The sequence below is a fragment of the Urocitellus parryii genome, chromosome 3 (assembly GCF_045843805.1).
Source record: "Urocitellus parryii isolate mUroPar1 chromosome 3, mUroPar1.hap1, whole genome shotgun sequence".
NCBI classification, from domain to species: Eukaryota; Metazoa; Chordata; class Mammalia; order Rodentia; family Sciuridae; genus Urocitellus; species Urocitellus parryii.
In genome coordinates, this window is record NC_135533.1 from 12,522,926 (window position 1) to 12,548,448 (window position 25,523).

Here is a 25,523-nt window from a genome sequence, read left to right on the forward strand (position 1 = left end):
TTCCATTTCCATGCGATTCCCCTTCTCGTTTCCTTTCCCTCCCACCTCTCAACCCTGTTAATGAAAATCTTCGTCTCAAGCTCTTCGTCCCTACCCTGTCCTTGTTTCCTCCCCTTATATCAGAGGAGTCATTTGGTATTTGTTTTTTAAAGATTGACTAGCTTCACTTAGCATAATCTGCTCTAATGCCATCCATTTCCCTCCAAATTCTATGATTTTGTCATTTTTAAATGCAGAGTAATACTCCATTGTGTATAAATGCCACATTTTTTAATCCATTCATCTATTGAAGGGCATCTAGGCTGATTCCACAATCTTGCTATCGTGAATTGTGCTGCTATGAACATCGATGTAGCAGTGTCCCTGTAGCATGCTCTTATTAGGTCTTTAGGGAATAGACCGAGAAGGGGAATAGCTGGGTCAAATGGTGGTTCCATTCCCAGCTTTCCAAGAAATCTCCATACTGCTTTCCAAATTGGCTGCACCAATTTGCAGTCCCACCAGCAATGAACAAGAGTGCCCTTTTCCCCACATCCTCTCCAGCACTTATTGTTGTTTGACTTCCTAATGGCTGCCAATCTTACTGGAGTGAGATGGTATCTTAGGGTAGTTTTGATTTGCATTTCTCTGACTGCTAGCGATGGTGAGCATTTTTTCATGTACTTATTGATTGATTGTATGTCCTCTTCTGAGAAGTGTCTGTTCAGGTCCTTTGCCCATTTATTGATTGGGTTACTTGTTGTCTTATTGTCTAATTTTTTGAGTTCTTTATATATTCTGGTTATTAGGGCTCTATCTGAAGTGTGTGGAGTGAAGATTTGTTCCCAGGATGTAGGCTCCCTGTTTATCTCTCTTATTGTTTCTTTTGCTGAGAAAAAACTTTTTAGTTTGAGTAAGTCCCATTTGTTGATTCTAGTTGTTAACTCTTGCGCTATGGGTGTCCTATTGAGGAATTTGGAGCCTGCTCCCACAGTATGTAGATCATAACCAACTTTTTCTTCTATCAGATGCCGTGTCTCTGATTTAATATCAAGCTCCTTGATCCATTTTGAGTTAACTTTTGTGCAAGGCGAGAGATAGGGATTCAGATTCATTTTGATGCAAATGGATTTCCAGTTTTCCCAGCACCATTTGTTGAAGATGCTATCCTTCCTCCATTGCATGCTTTTAGCCCCTTTATCAAATATAAGATAGTTGTAGTTTTGTGGATTGGTTACTGTGTCCTCTATTCTGTACCATTGGTCCACCCGCCTGTTTTGGTACCAGTACCATGCTGTTTTCGTTACTATTGCTCTGTAGTATAGTTTGAAGTCTGGTATCGCTATACCGCCTGATTCACACTTCCTGCTTAGTATTGTTTTTGCTATTCTGGGTCTTTTATTATTCCATATGAATTTCATGATTCTTTTATCTATTTCTACAAGAAATGCAGCTGGGATTTTGATTGGCATTGCATTGAACTTATAGAGAACTTTTGGTAATATCGCCATTTTGATGATGTTGGATCTGCCTATCCATGAGCAGGGTATATTTTTCCATCTTCTAAGGTCTTCTTCTATGTCTTTCTTTAGGGTTTTGTAATTTTCATTGTATAAATCTTTCACCTCTTTTGTTAGGTTGATTCCCAAGTATTTTATTTTTTGGGGGGATATTGTGAATGGAGTAGTTGTCCTCATTTCCGTTTCAGAGGATTTGTCGCTGACACTTCAAAGAAAGAAAACTACAGACCAATATCTCTAATGAACCTTGACGCAAAAATCCTCAATAAAATTCTGGCGAACCGGATTCAAATACATATCAAAAAAATTATACACCATGATCAAGTAGGATTCATCCATGGGATGCAAGGCTGGTTCAATATACGGAAATCAATAAATGTTATCCACCACATCAATAGACTAAAAAATAAGAACCATATGATAGTCTCGATAGACGCAGAAAAAGCATTCGACAAAGTACAGCATCCCTTTATGTTCAAAACTCTAGAAAAATTAGGGATAACAGGATCATACCTCAACATTATAAAAGCAATATATGATAAGCCACAGGCCAGCATCATTCTGAATGGAGAAAAATTGAAGGCATTCCCTCTAAGATCTGGTACAAGACAGGGATGCCCTCTCTCACCACTTCTGTTCAACATAGTCCTCGAAACACTAGCCAGAGCAATTAGACAGACAAAAGAAATTAAAGGGATAAAAATTGGAAAAGAAGAACTTAAATTATCACTATTTGCAGATGATATGATTCTATACCTAGCAGACCCAAAAGGGTCTACAGAGAAGCTATTAGAGCTAATAAATGAATTCAGCAAAGTGGCAGGATATAAGATCAACACGCATAAATCAAAGGCATTCCTGTATATCAGCGACAAATCCTTATTCCTTATTATTATATAATATGCATGCCTCTAAGAAAGACCTTAGAGCCTAAGGTCTACTTGTCAGAGTGAGTTTTAATAATGAATAAATATTTGGGAACATGGAATGTGCCATATAAATACTTGATGATCAGTTGAATTTCATCCTACCTCCGTGTACTGTTGAGTGACAAGCTCTGGAGTTGGCCCCATGAACACATAAAAATCCAGAATTCCCCCTGTGGTACGGTATGTCAGAGCAGGTGTAGGCTGGAAAGTCACATCTGAAAAGATAGGAATGTGACAAATGAAAACTAAGCTGGAAACCTGCAAGACTAGGAACATTCTGTGAAATCCCTAACTTCATTCTCTTGCACTCTAATCTATTAACAGCACACATTCTGTACTGCACCCAAATGAAATTAAACATGTCAGTAAAAGGCTACAGAGTCCCACCCCAGGAAATTTTCCCTTTGGTATGCCTCATTATCTCATTGTATTTATCATTATGTTATTTCAAAACTATTGATATAACTTCTACTTCCGAATAGTTTAATACACATATGGAGTGGCAAAAAGACTACTCAAAAGGTCTGTGTGCACCTCACCCAGCATCCACCAATGATAACATCTCCTAAAGCCTTGTATATAGTCAAACAAAGGAAAATGACATGATATAATATTATTAACTGCAGTATGGAACTTTTTCAGAGTACACCAGTCTTAATGTAGACATTTTTATCCCCAGGCCCTGAATTTTCAACCCTATCTTATATACAGATTAAATTTACATCTTCATACTTCAAGATGTGAGTGCTGTGACTTAATTCAACATGAATACCATCTATGCAGATACTTCCAACTTAATAACCTCTAGGACTCCTGGGACTAACTTGGACTTCCTATCCTTCATATGGAATTTCTGCCAAAATAGAATTATATTAAATCTTGTTATCTCATGCTACAAGACTGAAGTCAACAGAATGGAAAGAAGAAAAACAGCCACTGTCCCCTAAATAATTTTGACATTGGAAAGCTGCTAGGTCAAGGACATTCTACAGTTACACAGGCTGACTGGCTGGGAGACAACAATAGAAGGAGCGCTGGCACCATCCTACCCATGGCATTGCTGTTCAGCAGGAGAACTCCATGGGCACTGCCGTCCTCCTCTAGTCCCATGTAGTAGGGGTGGACGCCATAGGAATTCTTCTTGTACTGAGAGTCACAGGGGAGAAATCAAAGGAGGTTAGAAGTCATTGTACATGAGAAAGAATCCTAGAAAAACTTGTTAACTGAGATGGATTTGGTCTTCCCTCTAAAACGAGTAAAACATATAAAAAGCACAATTGAAAATTAGCCTATAGTCTAAGAGCAGAAAAAGAAAATCTGAGTCTGGGATCATGTAGCACCAGGTGACCATGATGTATGTGGGAGGAAAGAGGCAGAGAGGCACATATCCACAGGGCTCCTTGCTTACCCCGGGGGGTTCATCTCTGGAAAACATGCCCCACGTGTGCCAGTTCAAGTCTCTCCTGAAGGCTGTGTGCTCATTTTCCCCAAAGCCATAGATGTACTTGGAGGGCAGGCGGGTGGAGATGCGGATGAACATGTCATTGAAGGTGAAGCCAAGGAGCTGAGAGTCCCAACTGCAACACACACACAAAAGGGTACATTCAGAAAAGAAAATCACCTTGCCTATTGCCTTCCAAATGCTGATTTTAAGGAAAACCCAGAACCCAACATCTCCCAAACACACCACGAAGTCTTTTTGATGACAATAATCACAGATATCCCCGCTATGAACTTGGGAGTTTTCCTTCATATTCTATTTCTCAATTACATGGCCTGTTTTCAGTGTTCCCTCCACAAAACCAAATTCAATCCATCTCACCATCTCAGCTGCTAACACTCCACACAAGCCTTCCTTCAGCTCTTTCCCTTGAATAGTCCATTCCCTACAGCTTTCCAGACTGATATGTTTGAGTATCTCTCATCGTGTCACTCCCTGATGACCCTCTTCCATGGCTTCTCATGGACACACCTCATGAAGCCTTCCAGGCTGCCCCTGATCTAAGCCTTCCTGACACCCCAGCTTCATCTCCCACCACTCACCTCCTTGCTGGCTTCCTTGATTTTGTTCTATTCCTTGACATGCCAAGTTTCATCCTATAACTTGACCTATGTTCTTGGTCTCTCACAAATGCTTTTCCCTAATCCAATGGCTCCATATAAGGGTTTCCTTCTCTCCATCCAGAATCAACTTCAAAAGTTAACCCTTCAATGAACCTACTCTCATCACAATATCAAAAGCAGTAACCTCACCATAACTCTTGATTACCTGTTCGTTTACTTAATTGTCAACATCAACTTCCTTATAATATTGTCATGTAAATTATTGTTGCAGTGGTGAGATCAGAGGAATTACCCATCTATGAATACAGTACCTAAAACAATACCTAATATAGTGAAATAACCCATAAACACTGAATGGATGAATTCCCCAAACATGCAACAGATTCAGCCATCATTGCAGAGTGCCAAACACCTTCCCGTAAGAACACAGCTGAAGGAAACAGCTTACTAATGGATCTGGAAATGGACAGAAGAGGCCTGAGCCAGTAATCAATCAGGACAATAGGCCAGACAAGAAATGTACAGTTACATGGAATTCCAAATTAGAAAAGAGCCACATACATTACAGTGCCTGTACTCTTACGGCGAATTTCTATTCCAAATGGATTCTCCTTAATGAGGACATCATAGAGTCGACTCTCTGAGGTGCTGGATGGAGTCCTTGTTATGTTCAAGGGGACTGGGACTTCATAACGACTCTTGTTGGGGTCATAAATCTAGAGCAGAAGAAACTGACTTTAAATAAGAATATAGATACAGGGAATAAGTTCAGGGTTACAATTAAACACAGTTTAATTACATTGATGATCCCTAAGTACATGTATGAAAACATGGATCATGTGAATATACATTGTATAGAACCAAAGATGTAAAATATTATGCTGTGTATGTGTAATATGCATTATTCTGCATTTTGCTGTCACATATAACAAATTAGAATAAAAAGAAAAAAATGCTTAGAAGAGAGAATGTTTAATTTTATCATTAATGAGATGCTTGATAAATGGACAATCTGATTATTTTCAATTAATCACACCATAATGAGAATTTTACCAAACATCACAACATATACATTGAGTAAATGGAAAATTATTGTCTGCCAAAAATAATTTAGGCATGAATAATACTGTAAATCTACACACTTAGAAGAATGTGAACATCATTGACAATGAGTCTAAATGGTATATATTTGCATTTTTTTAAGCTCATGATATGTGGGATTTAAGTGGCATATCAAAGAACAACATCAGATTTAATATTTTTATCTGAATCCATCATATTTGATTATTAAGGCTTCTAGAACAGTATCAAATTCCCTTGACCCTTTGTGCTAACTTGTAACTTCATTGTGAAATAAGCATGGTTTGCAATTGTATCCTTTATTATTTTGTGTTTGTGTAGTAATATATACAAATATCTAAAAAATTCAATATTGAAAATTATTTCATTCACAATATGAACTTGGATTAAAATAATTATAGATATCCTTGCTAAAAATGATAGATTAATCATTCCATGAATACCTCACAAATGCCTGCATAATATATAACGGCAACTTTGGATATGAACTAATTACACAAGGCCATGGTTTTCAGAATTTCTCTTGCTAATGGATAGTTAAAGAGAAGGATTCATGATACTTTGGTAATGTGAGTAAATGTACAACTCTAGAAATTCTGAGAGTAGAGCAAGGAGATGCCTAACAATGTTTCTGGGACATTGAAGTAGTTCCATGGGAGAATTACAGCCTGAGTCATAAACTTTGAAGTTATAAGCAAGCACAAGAAATGAGATCAATCATTCTTGTAAAGCAACAGCAAAAACAAAGGCACAGAGTATTAAAGGCATCTCAGAAAGCTGCAAGTGTTTGGAGAAAGATACTATATGGAAAGAGGTGGACTAGCTGAAAGCCAGTTCTTCAATTTTGAGCCTTTATGGGCCCACCACCAAACATCAATGCTATAGTGAAGACACTAAAAACAAGAACAAACACAGAAAATAACCACAAAGAAAACAGACGTCATTCATACATTAGCACATGTTACAGGTCTGAGAGTCCAAGCTGATGTCACACTAGTGAACAAGTACTACCCATGAACCTCTGTGTTAGGTTTCAGAAGCACAAAGAGGAAGGACACATTCTGGCCACAGAAAAGCTGACAGTTTACAAGGGAAACAGACACAAAAACAGCTGGTCCACACGTAGACTTTAGATGTAATTAAACAATCTAAGGAAAATAAATTATTGCATTTCAATGGCTATTTAAGAGACCTCAATTTCAGTGTTCAAAATCAAACTCTTACACTGAAAACATACAAACCTTTTTAGTACTTCCTCATTTCAGGTAATGTCACCATTGTCAACACAGACATGACAAAAATATGGTATTCATTTTTCAAGTCTCCCTCTCCCTTATCTACATTTACCATAAAGTCACCAGATAATGTAAACCCTACCATCTTAGTCTAAAATATTCACTTTTCCACATCTCTTTTCCTATAGTCATCCAATCTCAAACCTAACTGGAACACATATTTGAGAACATCTTAACTTGTCTCTCTTTGTTTTGTTCTCCCAAAACCTCCTTAGAGTAGCCACAAAACATCTTCAAATTGCAAATTAGAACAGGTCTCACTGGCAATGAATTCTCATTATGTTTGAAATAGGACAGTAATCTAGTGCCCTATAAATTGAACCTTAAAAGAATTTCACATTTTAGAGTTCTATAACCTAACTGGAAAACATAATGTCACTAAAAAGGGCCTACCCAATACCTGATACAAGTACCATGTTTACCTTAAATTGCAGCATTTCATCCTTATGGTAGGTCACCTGCAGGTGGAGGGGATTCACAGGTGTGGAGGGGAAGGCGTTGGCATAAACAGAAGGCTTTAAGGAGATGTCCGCCGTGGCCCCATGGGAGTTGTACTGGACATTGCTCACAGAGTACAGATCATTGACAAAATAACAGTGGGGGACTCCAACAGAACTGGATTCCTGGAAAGGAAAGTTGAGACTGTAGATCAACAGGTGGTCCTAGAGTTGTCAAATAGAAATAATCAGAGAAGGCAATTTGTATGAGATGGAGCCAACACATCACTCTTTCATGTACATATAATAAGATATTGACAAAAAGTAAATTTCTAGACACAAAGCAAAATGCTTATTAAAAATACACCACTCCAATCCACACCTAATCTTCATATACAGACCAGCTTCCTTGGAAGCCCTGTTTCTATGGAGTTGAACTACACACCTGGGTACTAGGGCTATGCTCAAGAAATTGCTGCCTAAGGTTAAAGATCTGGGTGTCCATCAACACCTCAGTGAGGTTACCTCCCAGGCACAGCCTCGGGCAATGCAGTTTGCTTCAGAAGCACCGTGCTCATCAGGGTAGCAGTCTATTTTTTCTTCATCTCTGATGACTGTGTTCCACTCCACTGTGTATTCCTCTCCCAGCACAAGACTGATCTCTGTGATGATGGCAACCTGAAGCAGTGGAAAACAAAGGAAAAATTCCTTTGCTGGACAAAGGCCTGGCAATGTCTAAGTATTTTTAATTACACATGTAGGCATCAGACCAGACTCTAAGCAATCTAAGTGACATTTGATTGTAGTTACTATGAAGGAGCTATACATATGGAAGAGGGAATATTCAGTAGCAAAATGGCAAATGTCACAACTCTATCAAAATCTTGAGCATTATATCGTGAAAGAATGAGATCAAATAAAACCTGCTGTCATCAACCTTTTCCTTTCCTTTCCTGAGTCCTTCACCTCTTCATTTTGTCAATGAATTTCTTGCTAATCTGACATTAAGTTTACCTTCTTGCCATCCAGTTGCCAAACCAATGTCTCCCACCAGACTGTAGTGGTGGTAAAACAGAGGAATAGATTCATTTGTCTATGTCCTCATTTCCATTTTTCTTTGGAATCATAGACAGCTATTTCAATTCTTTGGGCCTCAGTTTTAAAAACTGCACAACTGGTGAGTTGGAAAAATCTTTATATATTCTTCCATTTCTAACATCCAAGGGTCTTCAGTTCTCTATACCCAGATACTCAAAATTTGAAAGCTTTTAGGATACCACCTGTCATGCCAAAATGTAATTTTTTTGTGTGTTTTTCTTATCTTTGGCATGTCTTTAAACAGCAATTTGCATATTTAACATTCTCATTTGTTGAAGCAATAAGACCTCATTTTAAGGATCATCAACATTATGTCTTGCACCTGTCTTTACTACAAATCTCACCCTACCCCCACCTCCAACAAGACCATGTTTCAAAGATCATTGAGATTGTGTTACAATTTAGTCAAGTGTGACCGTCTTGATTTGGCACCACACATCCTCCAAAGTGTGACCACTAGTTTCGCCATGTTCAGAGCAATGTTCTTGCAAACAGAATCCAACTTAAGGTGGCTACCCGAGATTTATGGACTGACAATGCAGGACTATTCTCAGTCCCAGTTGGCTTATTCTGCTCTCTCAACTTGGAGTGGTTTGCCATAAAAGCGCGGCTTCAGGAAGACATAATTCATTGCTTTCTTCCTTGCTCTTTCCCTAATTTTAGTAAACAAAATTCCTCAAAATAGCTCTGTTTTTGACTATGTAGTATAGCTATGACCATGAAAATGTGAGTCCTAGTTCCTGGAGAGTTTCTGGCCAGGTATTTATTTCTAGATTTAAGAGTATTTTCTATCCTATCCCTATACCTCTTCCATCTGTCTCCCTACACACTCTTTCCTCTCTCTCTTCCTATAATGTCCTACAACCAGTGCATGCTGATAGAAACTAAGCAGCCACTTCTTGTCTTAGAGAAGAAAAGACTCAATCTCAACAACATTGAGCCATTGAACCATGCCAGCCTGTAAACTACTATGTCTATTACTAGTGTTTACTTCTATAGGACTACTTGCAGAAAGAAAAAAAAAAGTCCACTTGATACCATTTGGGGCTTTCTTTCCTTTGTAGCTGATGAATCCAGACCTGATATGCCACTTTCAAGGCCAAGCACCGGACCTGTTGTCTTAACAAAGCTCAGCTCAACTGCTCCATTAAACTTTAAACATCAATTAAAACATGAGCGAACATTTCCTATATGTTGGTTTGGTCCTGGGTGTCTTCCCAATTGCTCATGTGTATAAAACATGACACCTCACTACCCACATTCAAACAATAAAGGAGTTCCTCAGGTCTTATTAATTAACTTATTAATCAACTTATTAATCAAATATGAATTGAGCTTGTTTTCCCACATGAATCCTTCATATACCTTGCACATTGCCATATACATAACCTAACATATAGAAATGTATTCCTAACTTCATAATATGTACGTCCTCAAATGTGCTTTCAGAACAAAATGTCTACTGCCATGATAGTACAGGAATAAACTGGCTTATTTTCCCCAAATTTGGAAGGTCTCTCATGAATCATGCTAACCTAGAAGCTACAATGCCAGGTACTGTGGTCAGGACCACTGGAAGAAAGGATTTCTCATAAGACTCAGCATCAGAGTGAATGATTATAGGCTACTCAGGATGGCCATGTCTCTTCACAACCAATGAGAAATTATTTATTATTGTTATCTAACCAAATAGGTACCCATCAAGTGGAATCACCAATTCTTAGTCCTAAACTGGTTTTTAGAATATATGTGTTGGAGATAACTTCTACTCATCTCTATGAAGTTTTCACAGTGGGAACTTCAGTATTTGAATTCATGGGACTCCTGCCTCCCAACTTTACCTTTCAGCATCAGCCAGCAGCTTCCAGATCCCCTTTTTTCTTACCTGTTCCACACTTTCCTAACTCTGCTCTCTTATGTATCCTGTAACTAAAATGTTGAAAGTGAAGCCAGTGAGAGAGAGGAGAACACTGAGAGGCTGTGGAAAGTGGGATCATCATCCCTGCTGAGCAGGACCTCCCTATCTTACTAGCTCTGCCCACCACCTCATCACCACTTCCATTCCCAGGACCCTGACTTCCCCACCACAGGCATCCAAACAACCACAGGAAGCAGGAAAACCAAGGTGCTAAGAATAATTCTGGAAAAACATCCTCAATACATGGATTTTTACCTTCAGCTGAGCATCATATGTGACCTTGGGAGCAGTCTGACTCAGGACACCATTGTGTTTCACTGTAACATTGCTGGGTTCCTGTGTCCCAAAGATTTTAATCTGCTGAAATGCTAAATTATTGGGGTCCTTGTAGGTTGCTTGTGAAATCTTCACATCCAGGCGGTTCTGAAAGTCAAAATAGCACAATGAAGCCCAAAGCTGTGCCTCTAAAACACAGATTCTCCAGCCGCTCAAATGCTCCATCCTAGACCAGAAGCTCCCCACTCCTCTGAATGCCTCTTTCAGCATCAGCCATGAGCTTCCAGATCCCTTTTCTTCTTACCTGTTCCACACTTTCCTAACTCTGCTCTCTTATGTACCCTGTAACTAAAATGTTGAACTAAGAAATGCTGTGTGAATAAACTTACTTTCATAATACTCTTAGAAAACAAAAACAATGAGGAACAGACACACACACTCATTTTAGAAATTCACATTGAGTTTTAAAAAAAAAGCACACTGACCAACTGCTTTGATGCATCAATATTATTGCCTTCTTTTGATAAGATGGATTTTACATTATTGGGACTGAAGTCTTATATGACATTGTGATGTTTACCTGTAGCCATTATTGTTATCATTTGCTTATTTTTATGAAGATAGAATCATAATTACACACACACAAGCACATGGAGTCTATGGTAGACCAAATCTCATGCCTAAGATTCATAAAAATGTGCTACTCACTTGGGTGGCAGAAAACTCACAGAAAAGATAAACTTTATTGGCCACAGTATCTGAAAGCAGAAGAAAGACGAGTCAGAATGGCCTGCCCACCACACAAGAACAATTTTCATCTACCTCTTCTTAAAGCTCATTCTGCAGACCCTAGGGGCAGGATTTCCTTCCTTTCATGATGCACTACTATCCCACAATATATATACAGTACTATCCCACAATATATATTCATTCATCTACATGTGATCACAGGTGCTTCTATATCTTAGCTCTTATGAATAATGCTGCAATTAACATGGGGGTGCACACATCTATTTGACAAGCCAATTTCATTTTATTAGATATATACTCAGAAGTGGGATTGCTGGATCATAGGATAGTTCTATTTTCAATACATTGCGGAACTTCTATATTGCATCTCAAAATTCCTGTACCAGTTTGCACTTTAAACAGTTTTATTCCACTTTCTCCTCATGATCATCCACACTTGCTATGTCCTCTTTTACACAGTAAGCGTCCTAACAGGTATGAAAAGATATCTCAAAGTAATTTCTCTGCTGATTAGTGATTTTTAAGGACCTTTTCATATATGTCTTAGTCAATTTTATGTTTTCTTCTGAAAAAATTTCTATTCAAATGCTTTGTCCAATTTTCAAATCTGGTTATTTATTCACTTGCTATTGAAACACAATTTTCCTGATGTATTTTTTATATTAAGACACTTATCAGATATGTGGTTTGCACATATTTTCCCCATCTGTGGGCTCCCTTTTCATTCTGTTGATTGTCATGTTGAGCAGATTTCTAGCTTGATGTAGTCCCACTGGTTTAATTTTTTACTTTTCTTATCTATACTTTTGGTGTCAACTCCAATTAAATACTTCCAAGACCACTGTATAAAAACCTATTCCCTATTTTTTCTCCAATGAATTATGGCTTTAGCCCTTAACTTTGAGTTTTTAATATATTTTTCACAATAACTGAGATATAGAAATAACCAAATGGTCAACCTACAGATCAATGGAGAACAAATTGTGGTAATACATAAAAGGAATATTATTTAGCCTTAAAAATAAGAAAATCTTGTCATTTCTGACAATATGGGTGAAGCAGGAGTACTCCATAGTAAGAGACATAGCTACACAAAGCAAAGAAAGAAAATACTATATGATCTCATTTACATGTATAATCTACAAAAGATGAATTTGTTCAAGCAGAGACTAGAACAGAGGTTGAAACGTATGGGGATAGGAAGTACTTGTGATGTGTTGGTATAAACATTCAACTACAAGAAGACAAGTTCTGGTAAAATCCTGCAATAATACTTCCAATAAGAAGGCGTTTAATTGAATTAAGTAGTTGAGGGTTATTTTCATTAATTGAGGTTAGTGTAGAGAATCGAGGTTGTCCTATTAGGACATAGAAAATAATTCGTGTACTGTAGACAGCAGTTAGGGAGGTGGCAAGAAGAGTAATAGTTAGAGCTCAGGCGTTGGTATACGACGTGTTTGCAGATTCAATAATTAGGTCTTTAGAGTAGAATCCGGTTATAAAGGGAGTTCCTGTTAGTGCTAGGCTACCAATAATAAGTGAGGATGAGGTAAATGGAAGGGCCTTGAACAATCCTCCTATTTTTTGAATGTCTTGTTCATCGTTTAGGTTATGAATAATTGATCCTGAGCATATGAATAACATAGCTTTAAAGAATGCATGTATACAAATATGGAGAAAAGCTAAGTGGGGCTGATTAATTCCAATAGTTACTATTATTAATCCTAATTGGCTTGAAGTGGAGAATGCGATAATCTTTTTAATATCATTTTGGGTAAGGGCACAGATGGCAGTGAATAGAGTAGTAATAGCTCCTAAACAGAGAGTGAGTGTTTGGATAGTCTTATTATGTTCTATTAGCGGGTAGAAGAGGATAAGGAGGAAAACTCCTGCTACTACTATTGTACTGGAGTGAAGTAAAGCTGATACAGGAGTTGGACCTTCTATAGCAGAAGGTAATCAAGGATGAAGACCGAATTGAGCAGATTTTCCTGTGGCGGCCAAGAGTAGTCCTAGTAGGGGAAGTAGGGATACATCTATTATGAAGAGTTGTTGTAGTTCTCATGAGTTTGAGTTGAGTAAAAATCATGCTATAGCTAGTACAAATCCGATGTCTCCAATTCGGTTATATAGGATGGCTTGGAGGGCTGCTGTATTAGCATCTGTTCGACCATACCATCTACCAATTAGTAAAAAAGATATAATACCTACTCCTTCTCAGCCAATGAATAGTTGAAATAGGTTGTTGGATGTAACTAGGATTATTATAGTGATGAGGAATAAGAGGAGATATTTGAAGAAACGGTTAATAAAGGGGTCAGAGTGCATGTATCATATTGAGAATTCTATGATTGACCATGTGATGAATAATGCTACAGGAATAAATAATATAGAAAAATAATCTAGCTTAAAGCTCATGGAAAGGGTGAATGTTTGAATAGTCATTCAGTGTCAGCTTGAGATAATAAGTTCATAATTTGAGTTAATAAACATTAGTGTTGGTATAATGCAGAGTGATAATGCACAAATAATAGAGATTTTTACATAGTTTGGGTAATTAATGTGTTTATAGTGGTCAGTTATGGTGAGGAAAATAGGAAATGAAAGAGTTACAAGTGATGTGAGGATAAATGAAGAGAATATATTAATTACTTCTATTTGGAGTTGCACCAATTTTTTGGTTCCTAAGACCAACGGATTACTACTATCCTATAAAAGTTAAGAGAGCCGTGGATGTAATCACGGGGAGCATGAATTAGCAGTTCTTGCATGCTTTCTTGGTAAATAAGAGATTACGATTCTCTATTGTTAGATTCACAATCTAAAGTTTTGCTTAAACTATATTTACAGTATAAATGGCCCAGAATAATGGTAGGGTTTGGTGATAGAATGGCAAGTGGAAAAAGATGAAGAAATATAAGTGTATTTTCCCGTGTGAAGGAAGGTTTAATATTTAATGTATGGTACGTAAATTTTCCTCGTTGTGTTATAATTAGTATATATAGTGAGTAAAGGGCTGTAATTAATATATTTAGTCCGGTTAAGATAATTATAACATTTGATCAAGTGAATGATGCTATAATAATGAATAATTCACCAATTAAGTTAATAGAAGGTGGAAGAGCTAGATTGGTGAGGGTAGCTAGAACTCACCATGTTGCTAGAAGGGGAAGAATAGACTGTAAGCCTCGGGCTAGTGTTATAGTTCCGACTATGAATTTGTTCGTAATTAATTAACATCTATCACCAGATGGCTGGTGATAGATGTTAATTAATTTGACTGGTAATCATTATAAACAGTACCTGAGTATATGGTTTACATTGAAGATTTTCCATCTTTCCATATCAGTGAAATATTTAAATAAAATAAATTGGATAATATTTAAAAAGCTACACCTGGGCATTGAGGAAATTATAAATAGAGTCTCAAAGAACCTATGGATCTTCCCTCTCTTTCCAATAGTAACCTTGAGGAGATTCCCTTCCAAGAATCTTTAGGAATATGCATTAAGGGCATCTATTTCCTAAGATAGGACCCCAAGAATGTTACTAACTGGTGCCAGAAACATGAGGTAATACATAGCTAGATGCAGATACACTCCAAAAGTACATACTCCTGGCCTTCCTGATATGTCATTGACATTTGTTGCTAAGTATTTGGGGGGAAGACATTTACATTACTGATGAATTATTGGAATATTATTGACCATATGTCATCCAGGTGTCCATACATAATAAAATGAGAGCCTATTATAGATCAGTGGCCAATGGCACACTACTGAGAAATAGAAACCTCTTGTCCTCACATTGGTGGTTATTTGATACATCTCAAGTAGCACAATCAGAAGCAAACTCTTCTCTCTAGTGACTTTTGCCACTGTGCCTGGGATATTTCTCCTCCAGCTACATGACCAGCAAGCGTGAGGGGCCATAACACACACACGTAGGAGGACTAGCAACACTCTCTCATAACAGACTCACCTATCGATGACCCATCATCCCAGAAAAGTTCTCCTGATGCTTCATTTTTCTCATCCAGGGCAATGATGAGACCAAGAGGGTTCTGCCGACTGTGGGAAACAGGAGTTACATAACACACAAAGGTCAGGTCAGGACTGAAAGAATTTTGTCAAATGCTTCCTTCATATTTCAAAGTTACTTGGAAAAGATGGTTCTGCTAATTTCAGGATCAAAGGACAAATTAGAAGGTGTTTCTTTCTCTAGACTAAATAATGTCACATGAGACAGAAATACCCCAACCATTATCACTAAATGTTTATGTAGGAGGCAATAACTTAAACATGAGAATCACTGCAATAAGGACAATGAAAGCAATGTATAAAACCACTATTTATAATGCAGACTATTGGCAGAGAAGGATACCTTATACAAATATATGCAGCCTACCTAAGGACCAGTTTCAATCAGGAAACAAAAACACACCAAAATGCCTATTTACATAATGCCACTTCCCATACTTGGTAACTTACTATTATTTATGTTAGAGAAAAACAAAGCTTTCTAATTTTCTGGCCTCAAGCCTCTGGATTCCCAACTGATCTCTGGCTCCTGTGCGCCCTCCCTGGCCTTAGGTGCCCTACTTTAGCCTCCACTGCACAAGTCAGGCTCTGTGACAACACACTAGCTTGCTGTCATTCTCAGTGCTTGTGTTGATCTGTCACTGCTAAGAAATTCAAGACACAAAGACTCAAATAAATCGAAAATCATGATCTATTTCACCTTCATTGTAAGAGGGATCAGATGCTACCTCCAAAAAACCAAAGCAGAAAATGAACAGTAACACAAAAGGAAGCACTCCAAAATGATACTTCCAGAACAATGGTGGAATAGACATTCTAGAGTATCTATCCAATGGAATACTACTTGATCCTAGATACTTTGCAAAAGAAGTATAATAAAATATTCTTGGGTTTGAAAGACAATAAGTACACATCGAAGTGAATGAAAAAACAAGAGGGGTAAAAAACAATGGGCTATATTCACAAGGGTGTGCAAGAAGTCAAACCTGGAATTTCCCTGGGGCCAATGCCTAATAGGCCTAACATTGGAACACTAAAACTGGTAACTTAAGAAAGAGAAGCTGAACCTCCAATTCACAAGTGAAACCAGGATCTTTAAAGGACCTAACATGATACCAAGTTGGCAGTAGTCCAACTGCCTTGTACCCAAAGATAAGGTAATTTGCTTTTGAAGGAGACATACATCTATCTGGGTCCTCAAGGTCACCACATATGAAAAACAAAATATCACTGAACACACAAGGTATTAAGTGCGCACTAAAGAGTCTGCAGAAATAACTAAGCATAGAGTTACATTCCCCTAATGGCTTCGGCAAGGAAAATTTTTGGATAGAGCATGAAATAACTATCGTTGAAATATTTAACAATATTTAGGAGAAAAGAGATACCTGTAAAGGTTAGAAGTTAGACAACATCCAGAAATTCAGAAGGGGCAGCACGCCCTCTGCTGGAAGAGCGGGGAGGATTTTTTGTATATGAAATCTGAGATTACTCTGGATCTTCAAGAATCCACTAGGGCTGGACATGTATATTTAAAACTATTTCATGAGATTCTGGTACAACTCCCTGAGAAGAACCACTAAATATATAAATTTAATGTATGCATTCCCAGATGTCAAAAACTGAAGACTATAGGAAGAATTAAAATTTGATTTTGTATAACACCTTCCAAACCCTCTTCTTTGATAATATTAGCATAACTTACATTTGTATTTCTCCAGCTCTAGAGTTGGGAGGCCAAAATAAAAAGTGCAAGATAACTATACAGGCTAGGTATGCTAGTAATCCTAGAGCCTTGGAGGCCGAGGCAGGAGGATCTTGAGTTCAAAGCCAGCCATTTATTCAAACCATTTTCCTCCAGTGAGTGCTAAAGTTTTCAAATATGAAAAATGGACCCTACATAAGTCACTGTTAAAACTAACATGTTTCAAATATTTCATAAATAAAATTTGGTGATCTAAATAATAATAAAAAATGCACAGAGGGCTGACTGTATCATTCAGTAGCAAAAATCTTAGGTACCCTGTTGGAAGACCTGGGTCTGTAAAGAGTAATAAGTACAGAAACCCAACCTAATGCTGTAAACTGGGTGAATATGTTTGGGGAACATTTGGGCCACGGCTGGTATACAACACACACACACACACACACACACACACACACACACACACACCTACATGTACATTAAGTTATACTAGGAGAAACAGTTGTTAAGGTTAACTTGGAAGAAGATTGTGATGGATCTTAAGCACCCTATTAGTCAAAGAGTTCAGACTTCAAGCAGGAAGGAACAAGTTAAGATTGTCCTTTGGGAAAGATAATTTTGGAGTCAGTGTAGACAATATCCTGAACCTAAACACTTAGAGAGAAAAAAAAAACAACAGCTAGTGTTGGATTAAGGCATGTTATTCCTAAAATCAATAATTTGAAAAATTAAGATCATAAAGGAGCTTCAAAGCAAAGGATGGGTCTCTAAACTTCAAAAAAATAAAACCTCCCATTATTTAAAAAAAAAAACATTACATTTTCAACTATGTGATGATATAATGTGCACCTCTTTAATACAGATATAACCTGCACTTTTAAAATAAAAAATTATAAAGGGAGAGTGAATGATGGAATACTTGAGGTTGTTAGGAAAAGGAAGTTTTGGAACCAAGTTTCAATCACAAAAAATTAAATGGATTCATGGGAAAAAAGAATGGGAAGTTGAGGTTATAGGAGGCTGAACAGAGGATCCCACATCTAGAAAAGAAAGTAGGTGAGGCAAGAACTAAAACTGCACATAGGTGGTCAAGCCAAGGCAAATAGGGTGACCAGCTGGCCCAGTTACCTCAGAATTGTGTTTTTCCAAGAGATGAGGTTTTCAGAGCTATAACTAAACAACAGCCCACAGAGGACCAGGGAGGCTAACCTCTTAAGCTACCATGGTGGAAATTCAGAGATTCAGGAGGTTTAAGAATACAGGTATTGTCATGATCTTTCAAATCTATCTGGGTGCAGCCCCAGATCAACATCTTCTTGAGAAAGACCTGAGGGCAATCCAGGCAGAGTGTGATGGCCCTATCACCATACACGCATCTCAGCACCTCTGCTCCCCACACTCCACATGCTGATGCAGCAGCCTCTGGTCCACTGATGGATGCAGAATTGGATGATTTGAAAAATGTTAAAACACAAATCACCAAATGAGCAAAAACATAACAGTAAAGCGAGTTTGGTAAACTGCTTTCTCCTTGAGGGGAATGGTGTTGCCCATCAGAAGTCGCAGTGAACCAGTGTGTAAAGAGGAACACTAGCCCTGTACTCACCTCAAGTGTGTGTTCAGTGCAGGCTCCTGCAAGGGCAGGATGTAGCCCCCACGGACATGAAGGTTAATGTGGTTGAGAGGCGCTGCTAGGTCCTTCCACACTCCCCTGGCATGAGTATTTGCACCCTGTGGGATGAGGAAACAGAAGATAAGGGAGAGGACACATTCTGCCCTGAACAGTGCATCTGGAAGTAGCCTCCTGAACCCCACTGAACATGCTACCTGCTCATCAGCACTCAGCACCACCTGATGGTAACCTTCTGCCTTCCCTCAGGTGCTGAGGAAAGTCCACTGGGCTGCTTATGCCTAGGAGGGTCCACTGATTTTCAGCATGGCTATAGTACATCCCATTCGAGGTCCTAGTGTGGATAACAGCCCACCTTCACCCTCAACCTCTTTCTGAGACACAAAGCACAGCTACAGGAGGCTGCACAGCCATTCCTTCACCTCTTGTTGGTTCCTCACACACTGTCCACAATTGCATGTCTCCAACTGCTCCTTCACCAAGTGTCTCCTCAGTAGCCATCTGTCCTCAGTCTCCATTCCCACCCACCTAACCAAAAGTTTTGCTTCCTACTTCACAGAGAAGATCAAAGTGAGCTCACATACTTTATAATTCCTCTTCTTCTACTCCATACCTGAGTCCTCATGATTGACATTTTTATCCTTCTCATGTGAGAGTGGATCCCTTGTCTGAACCAATCTCTAGAAATCCCAGGGGACCTTCCACATTTTTCTCAACTAGAGCAGGGCTGCTCAGTGTTGGCAATACTAACATTTGGGGCGAGATCATTCTTTATTGTGAGGCTTTCCTGTGCTCTTTGATGATTAGCAGCATCTTCAAATTCTACCCACCAAACCCTAGAAGCTACTTTCTTCTACCCCACTGTGACTTTCCAAATGAAGCCACACATTGACAAATGTCCCCTTGGACACAAAAGTCTAAGGATGTTTCCATAGAGGTAAGCAGAGTGGATACTGAAAACAAATAAAATGATATATACTTTAATAGTTTATTTACAAATAGATGAAAGCCAGATTTGGCAGGGGGGCAGATTTTACCAATATCTACTGAACAACAAAGAATAGGGTCCAAAACATGTGAACATTAATTAAAGAAGCATTCCTTCATTAATCCCAACCAGGGGAAATTCATTTTTAACAAACATTAAAGTGTTCCTTTTCTCTAAGTAGTTTGCCGCATCAATTTATATCTTTCCATTTCATTCCTTGTACCTCTCTTTCTTCACCTGAAGCTGTATTCTACTAAAAATATAGGGTAAAAGAAGTCATTCTAGGAAAATTGTTTCTTAGTTCTCACATTTTGCTTTCTTTAATGTGCTACACATACTTATTTCAAATGCATTAGTGTTTATAAAGCAAACATTAGCTCTTCTACATAGTAAGCATCATGGGAAATGTGTCCAGGATTCCAACACCTATAGCTCAGTGCAGTGCTTGGCACTTGTGTAAGGCAGTGGCCAGTAGGAGACTTGTGAAATGCCAGAAATACAAAATGTAGGGAAGATCTCACACCCCAGGTCACACAGTCAAGCTCATCCACACAATGGTAGGCCACACTACACTGGGTACCCAGGGTCCTCCCTGATTTAACCCTACCCCAGGCCCTGCAGCAGAAAGTCCCAACACACTAAAAAACTGTTGGTGAATAGCACAGTCCACATGCACACTCAGGGCCAAGGCTGAGCTCAACACAACAAAGTTGGCTGCTCTCTGCCCTGAAAGTCCTGGCAGGAAAGCCCACAGCAGAATCCAAACACGTTGCCACCCAAAGAACAGACCACAGGCAATAAAGAAGGGAACACAGGAATGAGTGCTCCACAAGACATAGAAGAGAGGACTGTGCTTCCATTGCCTCACCCTGTTTCCACACAATCCCACTGCAATCCCTAGGATGAGAGGGGCCAGCACATGTGTTGCTGCCCACCTTCCTCCCCATTTCTAGTCTCCCACATCGTTCTCCTCAGGAAGTCAGAAGAGGAAGCCTGACATCAGTGTGAGGACACTCCTCAGTCTTCTTCAAGAATCATCTGTTTTCTAAAGGAACTCCCATCATGGAAAACAAATTCAAACACCTTGTTCTTTCATCTGGACTCTGGGACACAGGCCAACCCTACACCACAGCCTTCTTCTCCTTCTTCTTTGGTCAATGCCCGTACACCTACTAGATTTGCAAGTGGAGGCCCTGGTCTGTGGATCCTTTACACACTGCCTCATAGTCCACTTACTTAGGTAATTAATACAGAGTGACTTTTGTTTCAGCATCTATACTGTAGAAGAAGAAATATGAAGGAAGAGAGAGGGTGAAAGAATTCTCTATATATTTAGGTATTTTTCATTAGGGGAGGATAAAAGTAAAAACTATACGACAATTTCAATAAATTACTAGTGTTTCAGAACAGGGAAGAGTGAATGTAGAAGAAAAGGCAATAAATGGCATGAATTCCCACAACAAGCTGAGTGAGAAACTAGATGTGCTGTTTCTCAATGCTCCTGTGAAAGAGTGGACTTTGCCCATGTGGAGGAGAGAAAACTGAGGCTACAAGGTTGTAAGCCACTTGTAAGAGACCATACAGCCAACTTGTTCCTTGAGGTCTATCAGATGTAAAATCTTTGTACTAAATGTTGCAAGTTGGAGACATATTGAGAAAAACTTACTGTGTAGTAATCATACCAGCGGGCCTCGGGGAAATAGGCATTCACATTTCTGGCATTCTAAAATTAAACACAAACAAGCTGTGAGCATGAGGCGCTGTTGTCAAGACCTATGAAGCAATACAGGCAGGAAAGGGATGGCCAGTTTGTGGTGGCCAATATCCACCTGTCCCAGAGCCCTAAAGATCAGCACTACTGAGGAAGTCTTCCATTCCTCAACATTTCAAACACAAAAACACAAAAAAGTTCACAGTCCCAAAACAAGGGGCTTCCACATAAGCCTTAGGGATCTAGGAAGTCACGAACAAGAATTATATTTGCTCACAGGCTCACGGGAACATCCCTCTAGAAGATAAACACCTAGGGGTAGATGTGGATCAGGAGAACACTCTGGAGGCAGAACAGGTTTGAGGAAGGTGTGATCTCTTGGTGTTTTAATCAGAATCCTAAGCTTCCATGGAGGAAATGAACACATGGTCCTTGCTGCCTGCAGGACCTTGCACAAAAGCAAGGCAAGGCTGGAAGAGGCAAAGGAAGCCTCGCCGGGCTAGTAGGGGTTCTCAGGAAAGCCTGTTTCAGTGGTGACCGTGACTATGATGGATTATTCACACTGAGGCCCCATCTAACCCTGGACTCCTTATTTAATCAATAAAGTAAAATGCTATCTCAATACATCATAAGGCTACCATTTTTTAATTGATTGTCCAATAAACCTGAACTTCTAGGAACTAGAGGAAACTGAGACCAGAACACCCATGTGCTGCACTTCTGCTCAGAAGGAGAGGAAGACACAAAGGTAGAACAAGCAGCCATGTCCCAGGATCTACATGCACCAGGCTTCTTCTTCTGCCCCTATTCACACACCCTCAAACCTGGGATCCACCACACATCTGAGGCCTCCATACTCACAGCCTGCAGCACGGGGCTGACAAGAAAGGCTGGACCCAGCAGGAACTGATTATCTATGTCCCATGTCACCGGGTCTGACACAAACCTGGGAAGGGTAAGAAGATGTCACAGTCAGAGTCACAGCCCAAGTCTCCGAGGAATAACTCAAGTTCAGAGGCAGGTCTCTCATCCAACTCCATTTTATGTCATCCTTAGTTCTTAGTCTAGATTGATCAGGAACGTACAGGCTCCAACACTGTACATGTCATGGTCCCTCAATATCACTTCCTCCATGGAAGCTTAAGTTTAGATATGTTCTGTCATTTAAAAAATTCTTCACTGCATTCTCATGGTATGTTATAAATGCAAGGAAGGCCCTCAATGCCTTTTTTTGTGAACTCATTTTGGCCTCAGTTCATATAATCAAGGAGTTATACCAGATATAGAGGTCTCTACATGCACAAATTAGACAGAAATCAGGCTGTGTTCCATCATTTCAAATATTTGTCACTCAATAAATAATCTTTCATCAAAGACACATGGTGTGAAAAACATGGGTTCCAAGTGTGCTCTCAGCTTGGAGAGCTCCTGATAAAAAGAACACATGTCTTGGTTTGGAAGAAATATTTGTTTACATCAACTGCCACCTTATAAAATCTGTTAGTTGCTTGGATCCCAGCTGGACACTTACTCGTGCAGAAGAGGCCGCACCACAGTGCTGCCCTCCGTGTGGGCCTTGAACATCAAGGTGTACAGATATGGCAACAGGGTGTATCGGGTCTCCATCACACTCCTGGAAATATTCACAAAGGCAGCATCCCAGGACACAGGGTCTTGTCTCTAAGGAATAAAAGCAAAGGTGTTGAGAGCCCAACCCAGGGACCTTAGGGGACCAAAGGAGGTAAAGGAAAGCTTGACCCAAGTACATCACACACAGCTAAGATAAAGGTGATTAAATACACTTAATAGTCTGATAATAGTCAGTGAGGATCTTCCAGGAGACCTCATGGAACTTTGCCAAAGAAACACTTCAGAGATATACTTGGAGCAATCCTTGCTACACCTAAAGAATCCTCTGATAATCCTGTGTATTTTGGCAATTGTGAGGAGCTTTGATGGCTTTGAAAATCTCCCAGGAACAAAGATGGTCTGGACTGTGACTCCAAGGTGAAGGCTGCACAGCATGTGAGGCAAAGCACGTGAGGAAGGAGGAAGGTCCTACCCTGGTGCCAATGGTGTTGTGGTTCCTGGAGAAGGGGTAAAAGGCTCCCAGCTGCATCCAGCGAGCACACATCTCATACTCAGCATCTTGAAAGAACCCACAGATATCTGCTCCTGTCTGAAACCAGAGGAAATGAAACCAGCCTGTGGGTGATTGCTCAGGAGTGTCAGTGTCCTCTTAGGGATGAGAGGAGCAAAGGTCACTTACATAGGAGATGCCAAAGAGGCTGAACTCCATCATGCCTGCAATGAGAACCACGGCTGTCAGGAGAGGTATGTGTGTGCCCTGCCCTCTCCTCCCTCCTTTCCCAAGGCCACCAGCTCCCTTCCCTGCAGCAGAGGCCCCTGGGAACAAGCCACACACCAATGATAGATTTCTTCAGCTGGTCCCATGCGGCAGTGTTGTCTCCCAGCCAGTGTCCTCCCCAGCGGCCAGAGGAGGGGAATGTGGAGCGGGTGATGACGATCCCTCGCTGTCCAGTCACCTCCTGCACAGCTCTGGTAGGAGGGGAATGTACAGGTGAATTGAGGCACAGCAAGAAGAATGGATGTAGAGCATCCCCCTCTATAGCTCTTGAGCCAGGTACTAGGTGAGAAAATATGATCTATATATTTGGAGGGAATATTGAAATCTATGCAATGGAAAGGACCCTACTGACTTATGGAATGCCTAGCAGGGGTATATCATCTTATAATATTTTATAATGAATTTCACCACATTGTAGATTCACTGGATTAGCCCTCCACACACAAAATCACTAAATCTTGCTATTATTTGTCCTTTGTTTTATTTATTTGAGAAGAAAAGGGAAAATCACTTTATGGAATATACTTGGAATAATTTGTATTAACAATTCAGTTTTAAAGTGGTACTATGCTAATTCCACAGAAGGACCACTTACTGTATAAGAATAAAAAAGAATGCAGATATATATGTGACATTTTCATACACATGGGAGTGATGTCCATCCCATGACCTCTTGTAACTAATACTATTACAGAAACAACTATATTGTGTAATACTTACTGATGTGACCCTATGATTGTTCCCAGTTAGGCCTACTAATTTCTCATTGATAAGACTATGACTGATTTTAATCCGTACTCCAAATTTTAATAACAGTGTCTGGCTCCTTGTTGAAGGATTTTTTTTTTAATATTTAACAATTCCTGTGGGGTTATAATTAAATACTCTTTAACCATTGGAAAGAATTCTGGCAAGAAAACTAGGGAAGCTATGCCCATTACTCCCTTTCCCCCTATAGCCTATGCCAATTCAGAAGGAAGACAATCACTCACTCATATGTGGGTCTGGTCTGGGACCACCCATACAGGCTGTGCACATCATAGTGTCGCACGCGGGAGCCATCTGGAAGGATCTGCTCACTCTCCATGCACAGGGTCTTGCTGCTTAGGCCCCGGTCCCTGGACTCCAAATCTGAGGGAAAAGATTTTGGAAGGTGAAAGCAAGCCCTGATTCTTTTAAGCCTTTAATCTCTTTAAGGGACTGAACTCTGGAACTAAAGACTAACCTGACCTCAGCATGTTTCCTGGAGGAAGCTGAGATATGGAAAATGACAAGGGCTTTTCAAACACAATCAAATTGGGTTTAAGCTAGACTTTGAATATGTAAATTATTTCATTTCATTTTATCATCATTCTAAGAAAAAGATAGGGTTACCTGTCCTACAGTTTAGAGCACTAAGATTTGGAAAACTGAATCATCTGTGGAAGGACACAAGATTCATGGAAAGAATATTTTCTGGAGCCTGGATATATATGCAAGAACACCTCAATCATCCATCAGTTCCACAACACAGAGCTACTTTACCAACCACTTTATCAATTGTGAAATAACTTCCTGTGGATAAACTAATTAATTTCAAAGAGCATTTGGATCTTAAAACATTCACAGGACTCACGATTGAAGGCCTGCTGTCCAAAGCAGCAGCGTTTTGAGTGGGGTTTTGGGAGATCATAAGGGCTCTAACCATATCAACTTGTTAATAAATTGATGAATTCAGAGATGAGCAAGCTATTAG

At 39.4% G+C, this 25,523-nt stretch overlaps 1 protein-coding gene across 1 annotated transcript in view; it reads right to left on the reverse strand.

Annotated features, from left to right (window-relative positions):
* Positions 1-25,523, reverse strand: part of Mgam (maltase-glucoamylase) — a 176,314-nt gene that overhangs the window by 87,372 nt on the left and 63,419 nt on the right. Inside the window, exons 36-52 of the mRNA XM_077795894.1 lie at positions 24,781-24,919; positions 23,846-23,979; positions 23,690-23,724; positions 23,483-23,599; positions 22,952-23,100; positions 22,282-22,366; positions 21,376-21,432; positions 18,698-18,822; positions 15,328-15,416; positions 11,305-11,354; positions 10,576-10,743; positions 7,830-7,982; positions 7,290-7,490; positions 5,054-5,208; positions 3,837-4,005; positions 3,478-3,574; positions 2,531-2,643 (exon numbers count right to left, since the gene is read on the reverse strand). Coding sequence (XP_077652020.1) covers positions 2,531-2,643; positions 3,478-3,574; positions 3,837-4,005; positions 5,054-5,208; positions 7,290-7,490; positions 7,830-7,982; positions 10,576-10,743; positions 11,305-11,354; positions 15,328-15,416; positions 18,698-18,822; positions 21,376-21,432; positions 22,282-22,366; positions 22,952-23,100; positions 23,483-23,599; positions 23,690-23,724; positions 23,846-23,979; positions 24,781-24,919 — 2,036 coding nt within the window. The remainder of the gene's footprint in view (positions 1-2,530; positions 2,644-3,477; positions 3,575-3,836; positions 4,006-5,053; positions 5,209-7,289; positions 7,491-7,829; positions 7,983-10,575; positions 10,744-11,304; positions 11,355-15,327; positions 15,417-18,697; positions 18,823-21,375; positions 21,433-22,281; positions 22,367-22,951; positions 23,101-23,482; positions 23,600-23,689; positions 23,725-23,845; positions 23,980-24,780; positions 24,920-25,523) is intronic.